At 44.4% G+C, this 25,284-nt stretch overlaps 1 protein-coding gene across 2 annotated transcripts in view; it reads left to right on the forward strand.

The window, feature by feature from the left end:
• Positions 1–25,284, forward strand: part of USP15 (ubiquitin specific peptidase 15) — a 117,545-nt gene that overhangs the window by 88,861 nt on the left and 3,400 nt on the right. For both annotated transcript variants that reach the window (XM_040343928.1, XM_040343929.1), the window contains 4 exons: positions 3,717–3,832; positions 12,672–12,821; positions 20,365–20,468; positions 24,035–24,123. In XM_040343928.1, the coding sequence (XP_040199862.1) occupies positions 3,717–3,832; positions 12,672–12,821; positions 20,365–20,468; positions 24,035–24,123 (459 nt within the window). The remainder of the gene's footprint in view (positions 1–3,716; positions 3,833–12,671; positions 12,822–20,364; positions 20,469–24,034; positions 24,124–25,284) is intronic.

Raw genomic sequence — 25,284 nt, forward strand, 5'->3', positions numbered from 1 at the left:
CGTACCTTTCGTTTGCTCGCCTGTCGCTCCATTTAAATGCAGGGTGGAAAGAGAGACAGCCTTCTGTAAGCACAAGTCGGCACAAAAGATGATTTTCTCCCTGCTGCAACCAAATAGTACTGGGACAAGCACCAGTGCTTTTACATGGAGTTAGTCAAATGTTCCTCCATACCTAAAAGTTATAGTTAATTCACTAGTCACCTTCCAGGACAGATACATGAGAGATAATTGGTTCCACCTTCAACAGGAAACACCAGCAGAAAGTTTAACCCCCCAACTCGGTCCCACAGTTCTCTATGCAGCACATTTGTTCTTTTGTTTGACCTGTCAGTGGTTATCCTGTGGGTAAAGGTCTGTCAAGCACATTCCTGTCCTAAAGGTTTATCCCTCTTTTTGTGAGGAAACGTGCCGTGGGGTATGCTTCTTGCCTTTCCCAGCGGGGCAGGATCGCTTTCAGATTCTGATAAGGTGCCCCCTGCCCTTGTCCCCCACAACCACCAGCCAGAGTTGTAGGGAAGAGGCCCTTGTCCCCATCAACCCCATGTTGAGGGCATGTGGCCTGGTATGGTTCGGGGGGGGGATGCTCAAATTCTTCTGAAAACGTTGAATTTATTAGAAAATGACTAAACAAAACGTTTTCCGTTCTGTGCATGTCTAATGACTTTGTAGTGTAGAAAACAATCCTACTGGTCAAAGTCATAACACAGTCACGTAAAGTCGCAGTGGAAATTGCACAATTTTTAAGTCCCATGAGTGAGAATGGGGCCTGAAGCTTTTCAGCAACAGAGAAAAATGCAAGTGCCATCAGAACAGCTCCTTCAATAATTGTTTCCATGTATTTCTGGTTCAGAAGCAGTCGAGGATATATTGCATAATCATTAATTTAAGATGCTCGATAGATATCTACCCTACTGGAAATTCAGGATAGGAAGTAGCTGTTTGGTGAGAAAAACCTTATAGGACACGTTTTGCAGGCAGCGTATCCACATATACAAATACATTGTCTTCACCAGAGGTATCTCTGATTTGGAGTTCAGAAATTAGATGGCAATCAATTCCAATCTTTGCTTTTTGGTCTCTCTGTGGTGTTCAGAATATTTTTTTCAAGAGATGAGCAAAATGATGCCCTATTTCTGTTTACATAGGATTTCAGTCCTACCTTATCTAGATGACATCTTTCTTTACGCTCAAACTCAAGATACAATATATAACCAAAAGTATTGGGACATCTGCCTTTACACACACATGAATTTTAATGGCATCCAGTATTGGTCCGTAGGGTTCAATATTACGTTTGCCTGCCCTTTGCAGCTATAACCGCTTCAACTCCTCTGGGAAGGCTGTCTACAAGGTTTAGGAGTTTGTCTACAGGAATGTTTAACCATCCGTCCAGAAGCCCATGTGTGAGGCCAGGCACTGATCTGAACGAGAAGGCCTGATTCGCAGTCTCCGCTCTTCTTCATCCCAAAGGTGTTCTATCGGGTTTATCACCAGATCAGGACTCTGTGCAGGCCAGTAAAGTTCCTTCAGCCCCAAACTTTCTCATCCATGTCTTTATGGACCTTGCTTTGTGCACTGGTCCAAATTATTTGGTGGAGGGGGTATTATGGTGTGGGGTTGTTTTTTATGGCTTGGGCTTGGCCCCTTAGTTCCTTTTTGAAGGGAACTTTTAAGGCGTCAGCATACCAAAACATTTTGGACAATTTCCAAATGGCAGGCTAATGCCCCATACACACAATCGGTTTTCCAATTGGAAAAAAGTTGGATGTTTTTTCCGACAGGATTCCTCTCAAGCCTGCCTTGCATACACATGGTCACACAAAAGTTTGGTGAACTTTTGACTGCCAAGAACGCAGTGACATAAAAGACTACAACGAGCAAAGAAAATTAAGTTTAATGCTTCTGAGCATGCGTCGAATTGTTTCCGAGTATGCTTAGGAATTTTGCGCATTGGGATTTGTACACACGATCGGAAATTCCGATCAGTTATTTTCCTTGCGAGAAAAAAGAGATCCTGCTCTCTATCTTTTTCTTTTTTACGTTGAAAAAGGTCTGATGGAGCATACACACGGTCGGGATTCTCGACCAAAAGCATCAGACTTTTTCATCAGACTTTTTTCAACATGAAAAACGATCGTGTGTACTGGGCAAAATAGGAAATGCCCGAGTGAACTTAGACCCCGTTTAACACTGAGGCGTTTTTCAGACTCTTTTGGGCTAAAATTAGCGTCTGTAAAATCCCTGCAGTCCCAGTGTGAAAGCCAGAGTGCTTTCACACTGGGGCGCTGCGCTGGCAGGACATTAAAAAAAAGTCCTGCAAGCAGCATCTTTAGGGCGGTGAAGGAGCGGTATATACACCATGCTCCTGCCAATTAAAATGAATGGACACCGCTGTCGAAGCCCTTTTGCAAAGTCCTTCAGCATCGGCGATGCACAGGGGCATTTAACTCTTTATTCGGCCGAATAGTGCTGATAAAACAACGGTAAATCGCTGCTAAAACTAACAACATTTTACCGTCAACTCTCGCCCACCCCAGTGTGCAAGCAGCCTTATCTACATTCTTAAGAAACAGGAAAGTCAAATAATTGATTCTTCAGAGCCAAGAGAAGGAATCTCTGGGAGTAGATGCTCTCTTCGCTTTAAGGCTGCATTCACACCTGAGCGACAAAACGCCCGACGCCGGACGCTTCTGCCGCTAGAGGGGAGAATTCCCATTGCTGTCTATGGAGATGGTTCACATCTCATAGACGCCGAACGCCTGTCGCCTGAAAAAAAGTCCCGGACCCTTTTTTTCAGGCGACAGTGGCGTTTTCCCATTGACAGCAATGGAAAGACTTTTGAAAGAAAAATGAAAGTTTCATAATCGCGGCAACATACGCCGCTACCGCCGAACGCGCCTGTCGCTAAATCTTCTATCATACGCTTATTCTCTTACATTGATTGTCCATAGATGGAGCAATTCAAGGGCGCTCTGATCCTTGTAGCCCTTTACTGGTGCAGGAAGACCAGATTTTAGTAGTCTTTAAATTATGTCCCTGACATCACCCAGGCCCCTCCCCAACCCAGCAAAATCTACTAGTCAGGAGGCCAGTCGGCCAGTCTGCCATCCCAGTCCTCCTTTCTTTCACACGATGGCTTGGCTCTTGAAAGGAACATCTTAAGTGCCAGAGAATGCTAAGAGACGGTAGATTAAATCTGTAGTGCACAGTTTGGTCAAGTCAAAATGCCTTCATATGGGGTTGAGATGGTATCCTAACAAGATATGACCTTTTGGATAGATTTTTAGGCAGTGGTCCCACCATGAGGTTTTGCTTATACATGCTTTTCCTCTCGTATAGCTCTCCTGGAAAATGACTTGCTGATAATGGTATTTTCTTGGGATCTTCCAGGATAGCATTTCTATTTTCCATCATTTGGACAGTATTTCTGGTTCTTTGTATGAGGAGATATTTATGCTGTTTCTCTTGTGCACTTTGAGGTGATAGTCTACTTTAAATTTACCCTGCTTGTGTTGAAGATTAAACTACTGAGCAAGTCTAACTTTTCCTAAGTGCTAAATGATTAGGTGGAGGAGCGAAGGAAAGGTGTTTGCTGCTGCGTGGGTACAACACACAACACAGTGGGGTTTTTTTTTTTTTTTTTAAACCTTTCCTGAAAACAAATATTTCGTATTTTATGTCCAACATTGCCTAAGCATTTCTATACATTTTTTTAGGACTTCGAAAAACATGACAGTGTGGATTTCACTCCTCAAAAAAAGTCCTTCATGAAATTAAAAGATTGCATTGAGCTTTTTACAACCAAGGAAAAACTAGGTGCAGAAGATCCATGGTAAGTTTTAGAATTTTCCTATAAACACCATGGGCCAGATTCACATACCTTTGCGGCGGCGTAACGTATCCAGTTTACGTTATACCGCCGCAAGTTTTCAGCGTAAGTGCTTGATTCACAAAGCACTTGCCTGTAAACTTGCGGCGGCCTAGCGTAAAGCCGTCTGGCGCAAGCCCGCCTAATTCAAATGGGGCGTGTATCATTTAAATTAGGCGCGTTCCTGTGCCGAACGTACTGCGCATGCTCCGTTTTGAAATTTCCCGCCGTGCTTTGCGCGAAATGACGTCGCCCGACGTAATGTTTTGAACGGCGACGTGCGTTACGTACTTTCGTATTCCCGGACGACTTACGAAAAAAAAAAAATGTAATTCGACGTGGGAACGACGGCCATACTTTAACATGGGCTGTCTAATTTTACACCACCTAAATAACAATCGCAAATTTACGACGGGAAAAGCCGACTAGCGGCGACGTAAGAGAATGCGACAAACGCGCGTACCTTCGTGGATCGCCGTAAATGGCTAATTAGCATACCCGATGCGGAAAACGACGCAAACTCCACCCAGCGGGCGCCGAAGTATTGCATCCTAAGATCCGAAGCCGTACGCCTGTCGGATCTTGGCCAAAAGCCGTCGTATCTTTGTTTGTGAATGCAAAATAAAGATACGACGCGGCAAATTTGAAAGTACGCTGGAGTATCGGCAGATACTCCAGCGTACTTTTTCGGTGAATCTGGCCCCATGTTTTGAAAATTGTCAGAATGATGTCAAGCAAACAAAGTCTGTGGTTTCTGATTTGGATTTATGAAAAATGTATTTTAAAAGGTAATTACAGTTTCATTGTATGTTTGAAATGCATAAATGAAAACAAATTAAGACAAAACATGAGGTTGGCATTTCAGTAACTTTGCATGCCCATTTTATGTCACAATCTACAGCAACAGTTAATTAAAAAAACGAAAAGTAGCTTTTATTATTTAAAAATCGGTCTTCTGCAAGCAAGAAAAATTTCCTCAGGCTTCTCTCCCCTAGTGATAAGACTGTATATTACAACCAGGGCTTTTTTTCAGGGGGAACTTGGGGGAACTCAGTTCCACCACCTCTGGCTCTGGGGGGGCCTGCTCACCACAATCACTTGTAAATACAGAAGTCTGGTTTCTGTGTTTACAAGTGACAGCTCTGTAATGCAGTCCTTTAAGACCCTCCTACTATTTGTGAAATTTGACTGACCACACCCACTATTTGATATGATTTTGAGGGTGTGTGTAGGGGGAGGAGGGGTTTTGTGTGGTCGTGGTTAAGTTCCAGCACCTATTGTTTGAGAAAAAAAGCCCTGATTACAACTTTATAGCAAGCCACAAGGTGAACTACACAGGCACCAGAATTTACATGATTGTGCCATGCCATACCAGAATCTTAGTCCAGGAAGTAGATTTTGACCTTGGATAATACCTGATCTAATATACTAGGTTTCATTTATATATGTTCTTGTCTTTCAGCATACATTTTTTTTTTAATGAAAAAACCCTCTTTCATGCACCTTTTCTTTTCCTGACTGCGCCAAACCGTTAGGTTATGTGATTCTAGCAGCCGTTTCACCTGTTTACAAGCAAGGGACGTAAATAGGGCAGAGTACCTCTCCACACCCTCCTCGCCAACACTGCACTTTGCTTTGCGGCCACCTCATTCCACATCCCAATTACTGTGCATCCCTTTACACCCACCTTAGCCCCTCATTACAGCATATTCTTCCACACCCACCTCATCTCATCAACACGGAAATCACTGTGTAGCCACTTAGCCCCTTTTGGCAGCGTGTCCCACCGCAAACATCTCGCTGCCTTATCGCAGTGTATCTCATTGCAACCATCTCCCCTCCCTATCACAGCACGTCCCTCTCGCCAAACCCCTTCCCCCATTGCAGCACACCCCTCTACCACCAATACACCATCCCGGCCACAGCGCCGCCTCCTTCACAGCACTGCTCTAAAGTCTCGTACACACGATGACAAATGGTCATCCTTTATTTATTTTTTGTTTGTATGCTAGTCTCATATCAAAAATAAACCGTTTACTAAAGTTACGAAAATTCTCATACAACAGAATACAACTCGGAAGTGATAGCATGTATTGTATTGTATTGTAATACATTCATTTCCAAGCATGCGTAGTCTTGGTCTTACAAACTTTTTTTCAGACAAATACTGTACCGATTAAACAAAAATCGATTGTTTTGGTATCATACGAGACAAATGTCCATGTTTGTCCCTTCGAATAATTTCACAAGATTTGTCGTGATCGGCTCTCGAAGCTGTGTACTAACGGTCAGAATAATTATCATACAACAGCTTAGCTGTATATTTCGTACGATTTTCTCATGTGTACTAGGCATAATACCCAACCTACCTCCATCATACCCACCTCACCCACTCCCACCTCCATCTCGTCACCCTCCACACACATACCTCTGTTCCTTCCCTCACAGCATAAACCACCTTGCCCTCTTTGGTCACAGTACCCCCACCCTTGCTCACTCCACCTAAAATAACATATAATAATATATATATATATATTTTTAGAATATGTGGAGAACATTTTATTATTTGAAATATGTACGGTATTTTGTGAAAAGTTACTATTCTAAATGCACAAAATCACCTATTTGAAATAACACACATACTGTAGGCATCTTTGGAATTTTCAGCTGTCACGCATTTTTGGTTGTTCTGTTTCACTTACTATACTTGACTTTTTTTTGTTTGAGGATTAAAAGTCAATGACAACTTGATCTGCCAGTGTGTTTTGTGAGAGACGGGAAGCCGGATCACATCATCACAGCATTTTTAAATGTGTAAAAAGATGAATTTAAGGTGACATCAAATAATATCCTTATTCTATAAAAAAAAAATTCATTCAAATACACTAGTTAATGGCCCTGTAATCTATTTTTCATTAAATCATTTCTAACTGTTTTTCTGCCCCCTGCTTCCAAGCCTCTCTTTCCTCCTGTTAGTGAGCAGTTTTGAAGGTAGCATAGCAAAGCAGCAGAAACTGATTTTATACAGGGGTGGACACATCCATCATTAGTCGGGTAAGGCTCGGTTGACACTAGCCCGACTCCAAGGACGCGTGACTTTCAGTGTAACTTTGGAATCCGACTTTGATGTGACTTTTTACACTCTGTGGCATTGAAGTCATATCAAAGTCGGACCAAAGTAGGGCAGGGATGTTTTCTAAAGTTGGAGAAATGTGTGTAGTATCGGTTAAGATGGCTCTCATAGGGAAACATTGAAATTCCCTTGTCATCCAACTTGGCGTCTCACAAGTCTGATCCCATGTTGCATCAGCGTGAACTGAGCCTAAAGGTGGCAGATCTTGTTGACTAGTCACTGCAAATCATATCAGTGGTATTCAGACATGTCCATAAAGTTTTAGAGCAGTCTGCCAGCTTTCCAAACAGTTTTCCACTGTACTGCTTAGCACCCAATGTATAGAGTGACCGCACTGCCACCAACACGATGCAGGGCATGTGTTAGTTTTCTTGCATATGCATTCATACTGCGCTTTTTCTGCATTTAAAAATTCACCTAACTGCATCTGGTGTAAATGAGCCCTTTAACTGGCATGAGTTGCCAGCTGATGGGGTCTTTATGGTTTATTACATTACTGTACAAAATTTTTAGGCAGGTGTGAAAATTGCTGTAAATTAAGAATGCATTTAATAGTTTATATCAATTAACAAAATATACTTTAAATGAACAGATGAGAAATCCAAATCAATATTTGGTGTGACCATGTTTTGCCTTTAAAATAGCATTAATTCTTCAAGGTAAACTTTCACACAGTTTTTGAAGGAACTTGGCAGGTAGGTTGTTTAAAACATCTTGGGAGAAGTAACTACTAACGTTCTGTGGATGTAGACTGTCTCAAATATTTCTGTCTTTCACATACTCCCAAACAGAATTGGTGTTGAGATCAGGGTTCTTCTTTACACTAAAGATACTTCTTATTGATACAAAAGTGAGTACACCACTCACATTTTTGTAAATATTTTATTACCCGTGTTTCCCCGAAAATAAGACCGGGTCTTATATTAATTCTGGCTACAAAAAACACACTAGGGCTTATTTTCAGGGGATGTCTTATTTATTTATGGTATGTACAAACAAGTTTCTCCCCATGTCAGCTCTGGAGTCAGCATTGTGAAATTCTGTAATCCCAAAAATAAACCTTTGTTTAAAGACCTCATAAAATGATGTAATCCGTTCTGTAAAAAGATAATATCATGTGCAGTGTGTCTCCTTGTGTAACATTATTGTGGAAAATACCTTATTTACAGTGCCGCTTGCCGCTCACGTGACCCGCTGGAGCTCTTCTTCCCTACTCCAAATACTGCAGAGGGAGGGGCCAAGATACCCAATGACGTCAGCCCCACTCTAAGTACTGCAGTGGGTAGGGGCTTAATAAAGTTTTATTTAAAAAAAAAAACAGCTGACATCAGCCGGGAGGAGAGGAGAAGAGCTCCAGCGGGTCAAGTGAGCACTCAGCAGTGCTGTAAATAAGGTATTTTCCACAATAAAGTTACAAAAGGGAGACACACTGCACATTATATAATCTTTTTACAGAACGGATTACATGTTTTTACAAGGACTTTAACTAGGGCTTATTTTTGGGGTAGGGCTTATATTGCAGCCATCCCAGAAATTCACGCTAGGTCTTATTTTTGGGGTAGGGCTTATTTTCGGAGAAACAGGGTATATATTTTCATGTCATAACACTGAAGAAATTACACTTTGCTACAATGTAAAGTAGTGAGCGTGCAGCTTGTATAATAGTATACATTTGCTGTCCCCTCAAAATAACTCACACAGCCATTAATGTCTAAACTGCTGGCAACAAAAGTGAGTACACACCTAAGTGAAAATGTCTAAATTGGGCCCAATTGGCAATTTTCCCTTGTCATGTGACTCGTTGGTGTTAAAAGGTCTCAGATGTGAAGGGGGAGCAGGTGTGTTAAATTTGGTGTTATCACTCTCACTCATACTGGTCACTGGAAGGTCAACATGGCACCTCATGGCAAAGAACTCTGAGGATCTGAAAAAGAGTTGTTGCTCTACGTAAAGATGGCATAGGCTATAAGAAGATTGCTAAGACCCTGGAACTGAGCTGCAGCACAGTGGCCAAGACCATACAGTGGTTTAACAGGACAGGTTCCACTCAGAACAGGCCTCGCCCTTGTTGACCAAAGAAGTTGAGTGCACCTGCTCAGCGTCATATCCAGAGGTTGTCTTTGGGAAATAGACGTATGAGTGCTGCCAGCATTGCTGCAGAGGTTGAAGGGGTGGGGGGGTTAGCCTGTCGGTGCTCAGACCATATGCTGCACACTGCATCAAATTGGTCTGCATGGCTGTCATCTTCTAAAGATGATGCACAAGAAAGCCCACAAACAGTTTTCTGAAGACAAGCAGACTAAGGATATGGATTACTTGAACCATGTGCTGTGATCTGATGAGACCAAGGTAAACTTATTTGGTTCAGATGGTGTCAATTGTGTGTGGCAGCAACCAGGTAAGAAGTACAAAGGCAAGTGCGTCTTGCCTACAGTCAAGTATGGTGGTGGGAGTGTCATGGTCTGGGGCTGCATGAGTGCTGCCGACGCTGGAAGCGACAGTTCATTTAAGTAACCACGAATGCCAACATGCACTGTGACATACTGAAGCAGAGCATGATCCCCTTCCTTCGGAGCCTGGACCGTATAGCAGTATTCTAACAAGATAACAACCCCAAACACACCTTCAAGATGACCACTGCCTTGCTAAGGAAGCTGAGGGTAAAGGTGATAGACTGACCAAGCATGTCTCCAGACCTAAACCATATTAAGCATCTGTGGGGCATCCTTAAACGGAAGGCGGAAGAACGCAAGGTCTCTAACATCCACCAGCTCCATGATGTCATCATGAAGGAGTGGAAGAAGACTCCAGTGGCAACCTGTGAAGCTCTGGTGAACTCCATGCTCAAGAGGGTTAAGGCAGTGCTGGGAAATAATGGTTGGTGGCCACACAAAATATTGACACTTTAAACCCAATTTGGACATTTTCACTTAGGGGTGTACTCACTTTTGTTGCCAGTGGTTTAGTCATTAATTGCTTGCCAACAAGCAGCCACAGTTGTACTGTGGCAGGTTGGCATAGCTGCGCGAATCGCCATCATGGTACGTTGGCTCTTTAAATCGATATTGTATGTTTGAGGTAATTTTTCTGCTGCAGAAGAAATTTGGGGCCATTCGCACGCCTCCCTGATGGTATGGCATGATGGCTAAGTATCTGCCTGTATTTTTCAGCTTCGAGGACACCAATGATCCTGACCAAATCTCCAACTTCATTTTCAGAAATGCAGCCCCAAACTTGCAAGGAACTTTCCACCATGCTTCACTGCTGCCTGCAGACACTCCTTAACCTCTTCCCGCCCGGCTGTCATTTGGCTATAGTGGATGTTATCCTGACTGGGCGTCGTATGACCTCCATCAGTGTAAACAGGAAAAGCCGTTTATCGGCTTTTCCTCACTTGTGTCTGACAGATGCGAGTAGAGGAGAGCCAATCGGCTGCCCACAAATGGTGCCAGTCAGTGCCCACTACGAATGCCTGCCAGATGTCTCCTCATCAGTGCCACCCATCAATGCCCACCCATAAGTACCCATCAGTGCTGCATACCAGTGAAGCCTGTCAGTGAAGGGAAAAAATGTACTTATTTACAAAATGTTATAACCAAAACAAAGAAATGTTTTATTTTTATTTGTTGCGCAAAAAATAAACCCCAGCAGTAATCAAATACCACCAAAAGAAAGCTCTATTTGTTGGAACAAAATGATAAAAACGTTGTTTAGGTACAGTGTAGCATGACGGCGCAATTGTCATTCAAAGTGCGACAGCACTGAAAGCTAAAAACTGTCTTGGGCAGGCAGGGTGTGTAAGTGCCTGGTATTGAAGTGGTTAATGTACCACTCTCCAGCCCTTTGGTGAACAAACTGCCTCCTGCTACAGCCAAATATTAAACATTTTGAGCACCTGCTGCTTTTTATCTGCACCCCAGTTCCTATGTTTTTATGCATAGTTGAATCGCTTAGCCTTGTTTACATGTTGGAGGTACTGCAATTCTTCCATGAAGACCACTTCTGGCCAGATTTCTTGGGACAGTAGATGGGTGTACCTGGGTCCCTCTGGTTTCTACCATATCTGTGCAGATGGCACTGCTGGACATCTTCCGATGTCGAAGGAAAGTAAGCATGATTTGCTGCATTAAGTTTCCTTGGCCGACCACTGCATCTACAGTCCTCAACATTGCCTGTTTCTTTGTGCTTCTTCAAAAGAGCTTGAACGGCACCTCTTGAAACCCCAGTTTGCTTGGGAGAGACCTTGCTGATCCAGTATAGCTGCCCTGAGACTTGTTGCTATGTTCATTCTTGCCATGGTGTATGACCTGTGACATGAAACTGTCCTTCACGACCTCACCTTAGTAGCACAGTTTGGCTGTTCCTCACCCAGTATTAAGACTACTACACAGCCGTTTCTGTTTCAGTTTACAGTGTTTCATTTTACATATGAAATTGGTGATCATTAACACCTGCTTGGTATAATTGTTTAACCTCTTTACCACCGCGCTATAGACAAAACACGTCTACAGCGCGGTGGAGTTGTTCTGGGAGGACGTCCCTGGTACGTCCTCCCAGAATCCTCCTCTCACACGCCCCCTGGGGCGCGCTCCCGGCATCGTCTGTGAGCGCCGGGTCTAGAAGACCCGGCGCATCACAGATCGCAGTAAATTGCCGCTGATAGCGGCCGTTTACCACGTGATCGCTCCGTCAAATGTCGGAGCGATCACTTGTAAACAAACCGGCGTCATGTGATGACGCCGGTTCCTCCCTCTCCTCTCTGTACCGATCGGTACAGTGTGAGAGGAGAGGGGGGAGAGCGGGTGGCAGCAGCAGCTGCTGTGGCTGGATCTGTGACAAATGCAGTCACAGATCCAGCCATCCATCCTTCCCTGTGCAATACTCTGCAATAACCCCCCCATACTCTGCAATAACCCCCCCATACTCTGCAATAACCCCCCCGCATACTCTGCAATAACCCCCCCCCATACTCTGCAATAACCCCCCCATACTCTGCAATACCCCCAATACTCCGCAATACTTGCTTATATGACAGAAACAAGATTTTTTTTTTACCGAATTTTCAGTGTTTTTTCTTTTATAGCGCAAAAAATAAAAAAACCAGAGGTGATCAAATACCACCAAAAGAAAGCTCTATTTGTGGGAAAAAATACAAAAATTTCAGATGGGCACAATGTTGTATGACTGAGTAATTGTCATTCAAATTGTGAGAGCACCGAAAGCTGAAAATTGGTCTGGTTAGTAAGGGGGTTTAAGTGCCCAGTGGTCAAGTGGTTAATCATACACCTGACTCTAATCCTACAAAATCTCTGACTTTGCAAGTGTACAAAGTGTGCAGTTGTAAGAATGGATGCTGGCTTGAAGCCAAAGGGTAGTCACATCAAATATTGATTTGATTTGATTTTTTTTCCTTGCATGTCCCTCTCAGATCTACAGTGACTTCAAGTGCACAGTGGATTTGCCTTTCATAAATAACCCCCTATGTTTGAGCTGGTGAACTTTTACTTTGCCATAGTTACCATATTAAGACGCATACTTTTGTCACACAGAACAAATGCAATATTTCCAGTTTTTGTTTAAACTGTGATTCAGTAGTTTGTTTGTAACATAAACATGATAACATTGCATAGTTTTTGTGGATTCAATGTTATCTTGATCTGTTTTTATTAGGTATTGTCCTCACTGCAAAGAACATCAGCAAGCAACCAAAAAATTAGATCTGTGGTCATTGCCTCCAGTTTTAGTGGTACATTTAAAACGCTTCTCTTACAGCAGATATATGAGGGACAAGTTGGATACACTTGTTGATTTTCCTGTATGGTATGTAAATGTTTCTTTTAACACTGTGCAAAAAAATTGTATTTTAGCTGTAAACGTTATAATTTCATGTTGGCATATCTTAGCTTAATGCCGCGTACACACCATCACTTTATGTGATGAAAAAAAACGTTTTAAATCATGAAATAAAACGACGTTTTTGAAACTTCATTTTCAAAAACGACATTGCCTACACACTGATTCCCTCAGTTTAGGCCGATACGTATTCTTCTACTTATTTTTCGTTAAAAAAAATCGCAATAAGCGTTTGGCTTGCGCAAAAGTTATAGCGTTTACAAAATAGGGGATAGTTTTATGGCATTTTTATTAATATTTTTTTTTTTACTAGTAATGGCGGCGATCAGGGAGTTTTATCGGTACTGCGACATTATGGCTGACACTTCGGACACTTTTGACACATTTTTGGGACCATTGGCATTTTTATAGCGATCAGTACTATAGAAATGCATTGATTGCTATAAAAATGCCACTGGCAGGGAAGGGGTTAACACTAGGGGGCGAGGAAGGGGTTACGTATGTTCCCTGGGTGTGTTCTAACTGAAGGGGGGGTGGACTGACTTGGGGAAATGACTGATCGCTGTTCATACATTGTATGAACAGACAATCAGGCATTTCTCCCCCTGACAGGACCGGGAGCTGTGTGTTTACACACACCGCTCCCGGTTCTCGCTCTGTAACGAGCGATCGCGGGTGCCCGGCGGTGATCGCGCCCGCCGGGCAAGCGCGTCGGCGGTGGGCGCACGTGCGCGCCGCCGGTGGTGCTCGCCCCCTATTGGCTGCTCGGCGAGATGGTGTATAGCTACGTGATCTCGCCCACCAAAGCCGACCTGCCACCGTATAACTGCGGCGGCTGGTCGGCAAGCAGTTAAGAGGCTCCTCTGTCCTCCACTCATTACCTGTATAAATGGCACCTGTTTGAACTTGTTATCAGTATAAAAGACACCTGTCCACAACTTCAAACAGTCACACTCCAAACTCCACTATGGTAAAGACCAAAGAGCTGTCAAAGGACACCAGAAACAAAATTGTAGACCTGCACCAGGCTGGGAAGACTGAATCTGCAATAGGCAATCGGCTTGGTGTGAAGAAATCAACTGTGGGAGCAATAATTAGAAAATGGAAGACCTACAAGACCACTGATAATCTCCCTCGATCTGGGGCTCCACGCAATATCTCACCCCATGGGGTCAAAATGATCACAAGAATGGTGAGCAAAAATCCCAGAACCACATGGGGGACCTAGTGAATGACCTGCAGAGAGCTGGGACCAACGTAACAAAGGCTACCGTCGTAACACACTACGCCGCCAGGAACTCCGATCCTGCAGTGCCAGACGTGTCCCCCTGCTTAAGCCAGTACATGTCCGGGCCCATCTGAGGTTTGCTAGAGAGCATTTGGATGATCCAGAAGAGAATTGGGAGAATGTCATATGGTCAGATGAAACCAAAGTAGAACTGTTTGGTAGAAACACAACTCGTCATCTTTGGAGGAGAAAAAATGCTGAGTTGCAACCAAAGAACACCATACCTACTGTGAAGCATGGGGGTGACCACATCATGCTTTCGGGCTGTTCTCTGCAAAGGGAACAGGACGACTGATCCGTGTACATGAAAGAATGAATGGGGCAATGTATTGTGAGATTTTGAGTGCAAACCTCCTACCATCAGCAAGGGCATTGAGGATGAAATGTGGCTGGGTCTTTCAGCATGATAATGATCCCAAACACACTGCCCCGGGCAACAAAGACGTGGCTTCGTAAGAAGCATTTCAAGGTCCTGGAGTGGCCTAGCCAGTCTCCAGATCTCAACCCCATAGAAAACCTTTGGAGGGAGTTGAAAGTCTGTGTTGTCCAACGACAGCCCCAAAACATCCCTGCTCTAGAGCAGCGGTCCCCAATCTTTTTGACACTGGGGACCGGCTGTGTGCGGTTTTTTGCCCCACTGTATACAATAAATGAAAAATCCAACATAAAGAGTGGGACCCTTAAAATGGCTCCTACAAACTTAAATATTAGGTTTTGGGTGGCCTGCCCTTTAAATGAAATCCATGGGTCACAGCATTCTCTTTCCATTTATAACATCAACGGTGTAAAAAGAAATTCAAACGCTGGTTATTTTTCACAATCCAAATAGAGCTTACTTGAGAAATCTCCTTTCCTGTTGTGAGTGATGCCTGTCTGTTAGCCACCTATTTCCACTACTTCCTGAATTCCCTGCATGCTATGCAGCTTCTCCCCTGCTGTTTGCCTTCAATTTCCTATGGTACTTTGGTGTTCAGTATTTGTCATACGATGTGGAAATTAATCACTTCCCTCTGATCATTCTCTCTGGAACTTTAAGATCCAGGCATTGGATTGCTGGAGGGTTCTGTTCCCTGGGTGTTGCAGAGCAAAAATTGGTGGTTCATATTGTTTGTTTTCAGGAATATGGAAGATAATAACCGCTGAAACCAGTCTGTCCAGTTGATTGGAGGGTGGCTACAGTTCAATGGATTTGGTCTCCACAGGAAAGAATACTGTCCATCAATATCTTGGAACTTTTGGCCAGTACGTCTTGCTCTGGAATATGGGATGGACCAGTTGTGGGTTCAATCTGGAAATGCCTCTACAGGCATATATATCAACCACCAGGGCGGCACCAGAGGTCATGCGACTTAGGGAGGTGAATTGCATACTGTCTGGGACAGTAGAAGCGCTGTCTCTATCGCCAATACATATCCCAAGTAAAGAATAGTGGCAGGGGGAACTCTGCAGGTGAATCTACTAGATTCCAAGTTCTACAACAAGTTGGGACAGGTGTGTCTGGGACTAGAGTCCCACTGCCAATAGGGGTAGATGTACTGGTAACACCTTAGGCACCAGTTCTCCCTTATTTGACGCTTTCCCTCTGTTTTGACTTCTGTCATATATTTTGCGAAGAATCAGGGAGGTGGTAACACTGATATTAGTGTTGGTCGAATTAGCCCAGGATGGCTTGGTACACTGACGTAGCGAGTCTTGCGGGGGTTGCTCCTTGGACACTCCCAGTCCAGAAAGACCTAATGGTCTTGAGTCCTGTATATCCGCACGGTTGAGCTCCTGTAAGCCAGCTTCGGGGAACTTCAATTGCAGGACTTGAAAATATATTTTTTGCCTGGAGTGAAGCCAGAAAGTGGCACCTGCAGAAATATGTGAGTGGGAGATTTTTTTTTTTTCTTCAATCAGTAGGGGAAAGATTGATCTTAAGTACCGTTAAGGGTCAGAGTTCGTCCTATCCATTTTTTCCAGAGGCCGTTGTTTCTCACTTCTTGATTCCTACTTCATACAGTGGGTAACTTAGTCAGTCCCGCCTGTCAGGCCACTCTTGTGTCCTTGGAGAGGCAACTTTTGAACCAATTGGGAGATTCTGTTGGTCTTTTATCTCGGGAGGTGGCTTCTTTGGCTATTACTTCACTAGGTAGAGTGTCAGAGTTGGCGGCTCTTTCATGCAAGGAGCCGTTCTTGGGCTCACATCATGATACAGTGATGTTGCGTCCTCATACATTTTTTGCCTAGAGTGGCGTCTAGTTTTCACTTGAATCAAGACAATGTCTTGCCTTTTTTTCTGATCCTCAGTTGGCAGGAGTTGGATCACTACATACTCTGGAGGTAGTTCTGACGGTCAGAATTACTTGATTTGTCGGTACAGTTTAGGAATCCTGGTTTATTCTGCCAATAGAGCCCAAGATGGGCTCATTGGATTTGCCAGTTAATTATTCGAGCCTATGGTAAAGGTGCTCGCTACCAGGTGTGTGGGGGTATCTTGCGCCATCCGCCATCAGGAGGCAGTGGCTCAGGATTTTAAGGCCATTACATGGTCTTGTGTTAATACATTCCCAGAATTTTACCAGATATTGATTAAAGCCACAAGGGATACTGCTTTTGGCCACAGGAGTCCCTCTTCTCAGGTGGCAGTTTCTGTGATTGTGTCTCCCTCCCCTCAAGTGCATTGCTTTAGGACATCCCATATAGTCATTATTATGGTTGCTCTGTGTCCTGGGATGTACAATAAAGAAAATAGGATTTTTCTCTTTCGTTCATGGACGGACACAGCAGCCTTTGACCTTAGGGTTGTATCCGCTTCCTTCAGGAGAGTTGGGCAGAAAAAAAACACTTTAAGTGTTAACAACACTTTACTCAGTGCAGCTCCTCCCAGGGGGTGTGGTTCCCTGGGTATAACCCACACCCTGCCTCAGCAGCTCCAGTTTCTTTCTGCCTAATGTCAGGAGAGGACATGGCCTTATGGAGTACCTGTACTCTGGAATTTTTTTGCGATTTGCTTTTATTTTGTTTGTTCCTGCATTTTTGAATCCTGTGATTCTTCTATCAACTGCCGACTGGATGACAGGCTGGGTCTTGACTCTTGTAGTCCCCCCATGTTAGGCCATCGAGCGTGTGCCGGCCCTCAGCTCAGCTCAGCTCTGGGTCGTCCACGACAGGCCCCATTGCTCCAGGGCGGCCGGGGAACTACATGTTCCAGGGCACACATATGACCGGTCTCTATGGCCTTGTCACAGTGTGTCTGGCAGACAGCCATGCCGTTTAAGCGGACGTTGGTTCTGTCCGGGATACCTCCAGCCGGTGGTCGCAGGACGGGTAAGTAGTGGCCCCTTGCCCTGGCAAGGTGGTATGGCTGGTGTTTTCCCTGGGGAGGTCGACTGAGGGTCCGCCCTGCTTTCCTCTCTCCCTTTTCTCTCCCTCCTTCCCCATACTGGGTAGCGGCTGTGAGGGGGGGCCTCCTGGGGTCTCTTTATTTCCACCGAGGACCGTGTGTTGCGGGGGGCTGTGTTTTTTTACTATGGGAGTGCTACTGTGTTGGTGCATCACAGGGGGTGTTTTAAACTGCGCACGACCGCCATTTTGCCGTGGTCGCGGTTTACATAACTCGGTGGCCATTTTATTGTAGCCCGCTGGTGCTTTTTACCTCAGGCGGTGGCCATCTTAGATTTGTCTTGGCCTCTTGTGACAGTTTTAGCGCTGCAAAAGACCATGAATCATCCCTGTGGTGGCCAGCTTCAGAGCACACCTCAGGTTTTTTCAGCTCATACTGCAACCGGGTGGGGTGGTGAGTTCCCTGGGGGCCTCTGCTTCTGTTTGTAGCAGCCGGGAGGTGAGCGGTGGGTGGTTCTGCCTTGCAGTGCCGGGTGACACAGCGGTGGGGCATTATGGAGCCTGAACCTGGTGATTCTGTCCCAACAATGCCTGAGTTAACTCTTGATGCCCCTGCTGCATCTGTTGAGGCAATGTCGGCTGTCCTGGAGGTGTTTCTCGCCAGGTTTGAAGCGGCAAGTGGCCAGAAGGGGGGTAAAAAGCGCCCCCTCCCTGAGCCTGCTTCTGGGGATGTCTCTGACACAGAATCAGGCCCTGCTATTGCGTCTGGATCTGGTTCTGTCATGTCAGATGATGCAGGCTTAACCCACGCGGACAGTGAGGATGACTCTGCTTCAGGGTCAGTAAATGATAAGGAATTTGTTGGAGCTCTTATTTCTGCGGTGCGTGATACTCAGAAACTTGAGGATTTGGCGGAGGTATTGGATGTGCCAGTCCCTTTTGGGTTCCGCAAACCGCCACGCACCACAAAAGTGTTTCCTTGTGTTCCATATTTGGACAAATTATTGTACAAGGAATGGGATACGCCGCAGGAAAGTTTTTGCTGTTCCAAAATACTTTGCGACCCGTTATCCCTTTGAGGAGGTCTTTTTAAAAAAAAGTGGGTTTCTCCTCCGTCTGTGGACCCTCCCATGTCCAGACTGAGCAAAGCCACCACGTTGCCTGTGGAAGGGGCTCCTGCCTTTAAAGCGGGAGTTCACCCATTTAAAAAAAAAAAAAAATCTCCCCTTAGCTTCCTGCTCGTTCGGTCTAGGGGAATCGGCTATTTATATTAAAATAGGTGCAGTACTTACCCGTTTTCGAGCTGTATCTTCTTCCGTCGCTTCCGGGTATGGGTCTTCGGGAGCGGGCGTTCCTTCTTGATTGACATTCTTCCGAGAGGCTTCCGACGGTCGCATCCATCGCGTCACTCGTAGCCGAAAGAAGCCGAACGTCGGTGCGGCTCTATACTGCGCCTGCGCACCGACGTTCGGCTTCTTTCGGAAAATCGTGACGCGATGGATGCGACCGTCGGAAGCCTCTCGGAAACCTGTCAATCAAGAAGGACCGCCCATTCCCGAAGCCCATACCCGGAAGCGACGGAGAGGATGCGTCTCGTAAACGGGTAAGTACTGCACATATTTTAAAATAAATTGCCGATTCCCCTAGTAATAACGAGCAGGAAGCGAAGGGGGAAAAGTGCCCTCTAAGGGTGAACCCCCGCTTTAAGGACCCCGCAGATAGGAGAGTGGAGGCTGTGGCCCGCTCCATGTTAACAGTAGTTGGTCGGCTGTGAGACCGGTTTTGGCCGGGACTCTGGTGTCACAGACTCTGACCGAAAGGGCAAAGCTTTTGCTGCAGGAGCTGGAGGCACAGGATGCTTCCGAGACCTGTAAGAACCTGGCTGAACAGTTGGTTCAGGGTCTGAAGTTTGTCGGTCCTGGATACGCTCCCCTTGCTTTCCAGGGCCTCCGCCTATGCAGTGGTTCTGCGCCGCCTTGTGTGGCTTAAAAAAGCTGGTCGGCGGACCAGTCCTCAAAGAAGGCCTTAGTGGATTTACCCTTTAAGGGTGAACGGCTTTTTGGGGCATCCCTGGATTACATCATTAAGGATGCCACGGGTGGTAAGAGCACGTTGCTCCCACAGTCTGGGAAGGGCAAGGGGCCTCGCCGTAAGCAAGGGCCCTCCTTTACTACCCCCGATCGTTTTTTTTGTGCGCCCAGTGAGGCGGGAAAAAGTTTGCAAGGTGCTAAGACCCCCGCTGCGGGGCAGAAGCGCACCTGGTACCGCAAGCCTGCGGACAAGACTGCTTCCGCATGAAGGTCTGCCCCCGCCCATGTCTCGGTGGGGGGCCGGCTTCACAAATTCACGGCTCGGTGGAGGTCTCTTCTTTCCGACCGTTGGGTTTGCAAAGTAGTTTCCTAGGGGTACAAGATAGTTTCTCTCTTGTCCACCAAACGGATTTTTTCCTTCCAACCTTCAGCTTCCTCCGGATCGCTGGAAGGCTCTGTTAGGGGCTGTCCAGGATCTTCTGGGCAGGGGTGTGATTGTGCCAGTTCCCTCGATGGAACGGTTGCAAATCCACTGCAACAGAGCAGGTAAGTATAACATGTTTGTAAAGTCAATTTTTTTTCTATAAAAAATAACAATGACTTTAAGAATGTTGTCTATGGACAATCTTCATCAGAAACCTGAAAATTCAGGTAAAACCAAAAACTGTGCTGCCAGAGAAAAGTGGGCAGCTGCAGAAGGAAATGTCAACTTGTGTCACTAAACAGAGGGATCAGAAACCTTGGCCATAGTTTACTGTACTGTACAGGCTACTTTGCAAATATATAATTATACCGCATGAAATAGTATTTTTTATTTTTTTTTATTAAATTTGTTTTTCACTAGTATTTATTTATTTTTTCTCAACAGCGATTTGGACATGTCTAAGTTCCTTATTAATCCAAATGCAGGACCTTGTCGATACAATTTGATTGCTGTATCAAACCATTATGGCGGAATGGGAGGTGGACATTGTAAGTTACAGAAATGTGTTTATAAGACTACAGTCACAACTTAGCGTGGTACATTTAGAGAGGTTTTACATACCTTACCGATTTATCTCAATGAAGATTTAACCAAAACACAGGAGCAAAGGTGTGAATGATTAATATTATTGCATGCTGTATGTACAGAAGGAAAGGGATAACATAATACAATCTAACACATTCTTTATCACAGTCACTTACACCCTGAGTGTATTGGGGGGGGAAAAGGGAGATGTGTTAAAAATAGAAAATCGGATGAAGAAATTTGTGCAACGAGCTGTCTGACGATTTTTCAGATAGTCGGTATGGTACTTTCGACAGCCGATTTCACTTTTTCTTCAAAGAAAAGCTGGATGTGCAGACTATAAAATTTTTGTTGGCAGTGACTACACATGCTCAGAAATGAAAGAATACGTACAAAACTATTCAATACATCGCATTACTTCTGACGACGTATTCTGCTGTACGCACATTTTTGTATTGTTATTAACCTCTTCACTTTCGACATGAGACTAGCATGCCACAAAAAACGGACATTCGTTTTTTTTTTCGAAAATCTAAGCGCATGTACGAGGCTTTAGTATAAATGTTCATCTAAAGCCAAACACACTAAGTTTGTATAATTCGGGTCATACGACCATCTACAGGAAGATTGGACACTGGCAAACAAAAATGTGGACTAGCCCAAGTTAACTCCTCAATCATGCTTTTTTTTTTTTTTTACTAGTTTCATAGGAGGTTGGACTTCTTTTCTTTAGCCTTACTGAAGGCTATCCATTTTGCTAGCATTTTTTTTTTCCTTCAGTCAAGACTCTTCATCTCTAAAGGTGCTTTGTCTCTTTGGTTTCAGATGACCGATGCAGCCATCCTCAGCATGGCTTTTGGACTACTTGTTCAGACCCCACTTGACTGTGTTGCCTAAATAGCCTAGAAGTGACCTTAGGCTACTGGGTTTTCATGTGGTGTGCTTTCCAGGTTTCTTTTCTGTAGAAGTCATTTGCATTGTATTAAGCTGCCCTGGACCATACTGTGCCAGTCTTGGTTTAACAGCCCGATTTAAACGTGCCTCCTCGGGTGTCCTGTCTGTTATGCTGGGCCTTTCGTTATGTTGGGTCTTTCAGCTCTATCCATTTCGACGAGTTCTGCGATAATGTCCCTTTTCTTGCGATTGTTAGCCGGTCTGCCCCGGTTCTCCAGTAAGTCCTTGAGGGAAGAGAGCTTAGCCGTTCATACTGAGCCTCCATTGTCCTGTACTCTTGTAGCTGTCCTTTAAGGCTGTGGAATCATCCCACTGCTTGCCAACAATTGTAACGGAACCCCAAATGGGACAGGGGTTAAAGCCCTTTAGGATATTCCATTGCCGAACCCAAGACAGCTATTGACACTCCACAATCCGGCGAACACGACCCATACGAATCTCCCCCCCCCCCCCCCCCCCATTAACGAGACACATAGCTCTGTTTGAGGTTCAAAACAGGGAATGAATGTTTATTGCAAGCACATGGTAACGCATTTCTCTTCAAAATATATCCCTTCCACCCTTGGGAAACAGGGTGGGTTAAATTGTCCAATGACAATGGTGATACAGGTCAGGTGTGTTCAAACTTCTCCTTCAGTAAACAGTCTTAGCAGGGGGGGGGGGTTGCTGGAGTGATTTCCCCCCCCCCCCTTTCCTCACAGCAAGACACTTAAACACCCCATAATAGGCAGCCAGAATGTCTACCAAGCTCCAATCCACATCACCATAGTAGCAGACTTAATTACCACAATAGACAATAGAATGCAATCACACCCCACCCCATCACAGCAAGCTTATAGTGCACAACAGCCAACACACAATATATACAATGTATACCACATTGAATCCGACTAGCACAGATCATAGTGGGGTTCTCACTCACCCTGTGCCCCTATTAGAGACACAGGGTGATCTACACATAAGAGGCATCGGGAAAACTGAAACGGGAGTATCTCATATTTTCTAAAAGCTTCTGGGTCCCACGGTCCCTTCCGTTACAGGCCGGTTCAACAGAAACCGGCCAACATTCAGCCCATGTGTACCTAAGCCTGTCCAACAGAAGCTGGCCGAACAACCAGCTTCTGTCAAATGGGTATTCCCCCTGTCAACACAAAAGCACAGTGGCTCTACTAACATCGCTTAGTACAACAAGCTGCTCCAAAGCACCTCATTTTTATTTATTTTTTCGTTCAGCCCCGCTGGGTTGAACAAAAAAATACTGTGTTCCAGGCTTTACTAAACGCGTAGAGCAGGTTGCTTTAGCTTAAACTTCAGTTGTGACAGTTTGCTGGAAATCTTTTGTCCCATTTTCTGCATGTTTCTTATGTTGGTACATATGCATAGGGCACTTGAGCTAAAGGATTTTTAAGGGGACAAGGGAAAAGGTGGTTTTGAAGCCTAGGACTTCTTTCTTGCCCAAGGTGTTCACTGTCTTTCTCCTTAACCAGAATGTTTTTTTTCCATCCCCTTGACTCCATTTAACCAAAAGAAAATGTCCCTTGGTTGTCTGAATGTGCTTTGGGCTATGAGGGGTCTATCTCTCAGCCAGGGCTACTTTCAGAAATGCTGAGGCCCTTTTTATTATCTTGGTTGGACCACAAAAAAGTACACCAGGTTTTTTTTTTTCCACCATCTCTAGAGGACTCGGGCAGACCATCATGGTCTCAAAGTTCGGATCCCCTCCTTTCCTGACAAAGTTCACTCTACTAACCACGTGCGTGCTTTTCTAGAAATTTGGTCACAGGCAACCGTTTCTCATAATTGCAAGGCAGTCACCTAGTCTTCTATTCACACATTCAAGGCAGGGGTCTCCAAACTGCGGCCCAAGGGCCAGATGTGGCCCTTTGCTAGTCTTTATCCGGCCCTTGGGGCACAATTCCTCCCACTGATATGAAGCACTATTTGTCCCACTGACACCAAAAATGGGGCACTATATCACCGATCCCAATGATGGGATACTATACCTCCTACTAATAGGGGGAATACACCTCCTCCTATTGGCTACCAACCCCAAGGCCACCTAGCGGCCAGCCTAAAAATTACACTTTAAGATACGACGGCGTAGGAGACTTACACCGCTCGTATCTTTGCCTAATTTAAGCGTATCTGGTTTCCAGAATACGCTTAAATTTAGGACAACGTAGATTCATTCTACTGATACGCCGGCATAAATCTTTCTGAATCCAGCTACTTGTATTTCGGGGTAAAAACAGATAACAGATTAGAAGTCTGGATATCTTGCTAAAACCGACCCCTCTTCCCCAGGGACAGTTATTTCAAGCAGTGTTCAATTTTTAATACTGCTTGTTATATTCAGATTTACGTGTACAGTAATATTATTGCTATCTGTTTAGTAGATTTGAGCTTTATCAAATGCCCATTATGATCAGAAACATAAGATCTGGGGTGTTTTTTTTTTGTTTTTTTTTTCCTGTTCTTGTATTTCATTTACATCATTTGCAGTGTTTTAGTGAGTTTTAGCAAAATTTAGGAGTCTATAAGAGTTAATTTTATATTTTACTGTTTATTTTCTTAGATACAGCTTTTGCAAAAAATAAGGATGATGGAAAATGGTATTATTTTGATGATAGCAGTGTTTCCACTGCATCTGAAGATCAGATAGTGGTGAGTATATGTGTAGTTCTCTTGACAGTAACTTGTTCGTCATTTATGCACATCTAGCTGAATTTATTTATTTATTTTTGATGAAATGAGATCTGAGAATCCTCAAACGTATACAATTCCCAGTCCTCCTGAGCCCCCCTCTTAGAAGCCTCCTACCTTGGGAAGACAGCTGTAGTTTGTCTACAGCTGTGAGCTGCAATTCCCTCTAACAATTGTCGTGTGTGTGTTGAGCACTTTGAGACGAATATGGAGCCACCTATTGGCATTTTTAGTCTCAGGAGCTGGAGCTGTAAACAAAGCTGTGTCTCGGAGAAGTTCAGGTCTGTCTTTATGAAGTAAATCAATAGCTGATTTGGAGAGAATACAGTACAAAATGGTGGGGTGGCATTGTGTACTTTTTTTGCATCAGCAAATTTTGCCTTTTTAATGTAAATGAATGTGTGAATCTAGAACTTGATAGATATAGATAGATCTATATCTATTACACTATTTGTACTTATGCAAATGCGTCAGTACCTAAACGATACCTTTACAGTGCAATTTTGAGTCCATACAAAATGAATGGGCTCAAATCATAGTATAAAGAATCGCATGCGATTTGAACAGAAATGCAGTGCAATTCCTGTCAAAATCGCATGCAGATTTCCGCCTGGGTTTACACGGGAGATGTGCGGGAAACCGCACGCGATTCCATCAGGAATTGCACCGCATTCCTGTTCAGGTCGCATACGATTCTTTGCAGTACACTTTGAGCCCATTCATTCTGTATGGGCTCAAATCGCACCGCAAAGGTATTGGTACTCGATATTGCCAAGTACTTGAGCACAAGTATCGGTGCTCCATACTCATCAATAAAAAAAAAAACAGTATTGGTGCAACCCTAAGTGCTTGTTCACACCATATATGCATGACAACTGATGGGAAAACCATGCAGATTTAACTTGCAGAGACATGAGTTTACATCAGTTTTTATGCACGTTGACATAAGTTTTCATGCTAGTCAGTTATGTGCCCTGTACACACCAGTGTTGATGTCATGCCAGTGTTTTTCCAGTGTAGATAACTGTATACACAGAAAAAAATATGCACATAATACCAGTGTCGTGGTGTGAATGGGGCACATGGAGAACAATTGTGTTTTTTTGTTTTGTGTTTTTCTTT

Source organism: Rana temporaria, chromosome 3 (assembly GCF_905171775.1).
Source record: "Rana temporaria chromosome 3, aRanTem1.1, whole genome shotgun sequence".
NCBI lineage: Eukaryota > Metazoa > Chordata > Amphibia > Anura > Ranidae > Rana > Rana temporaria.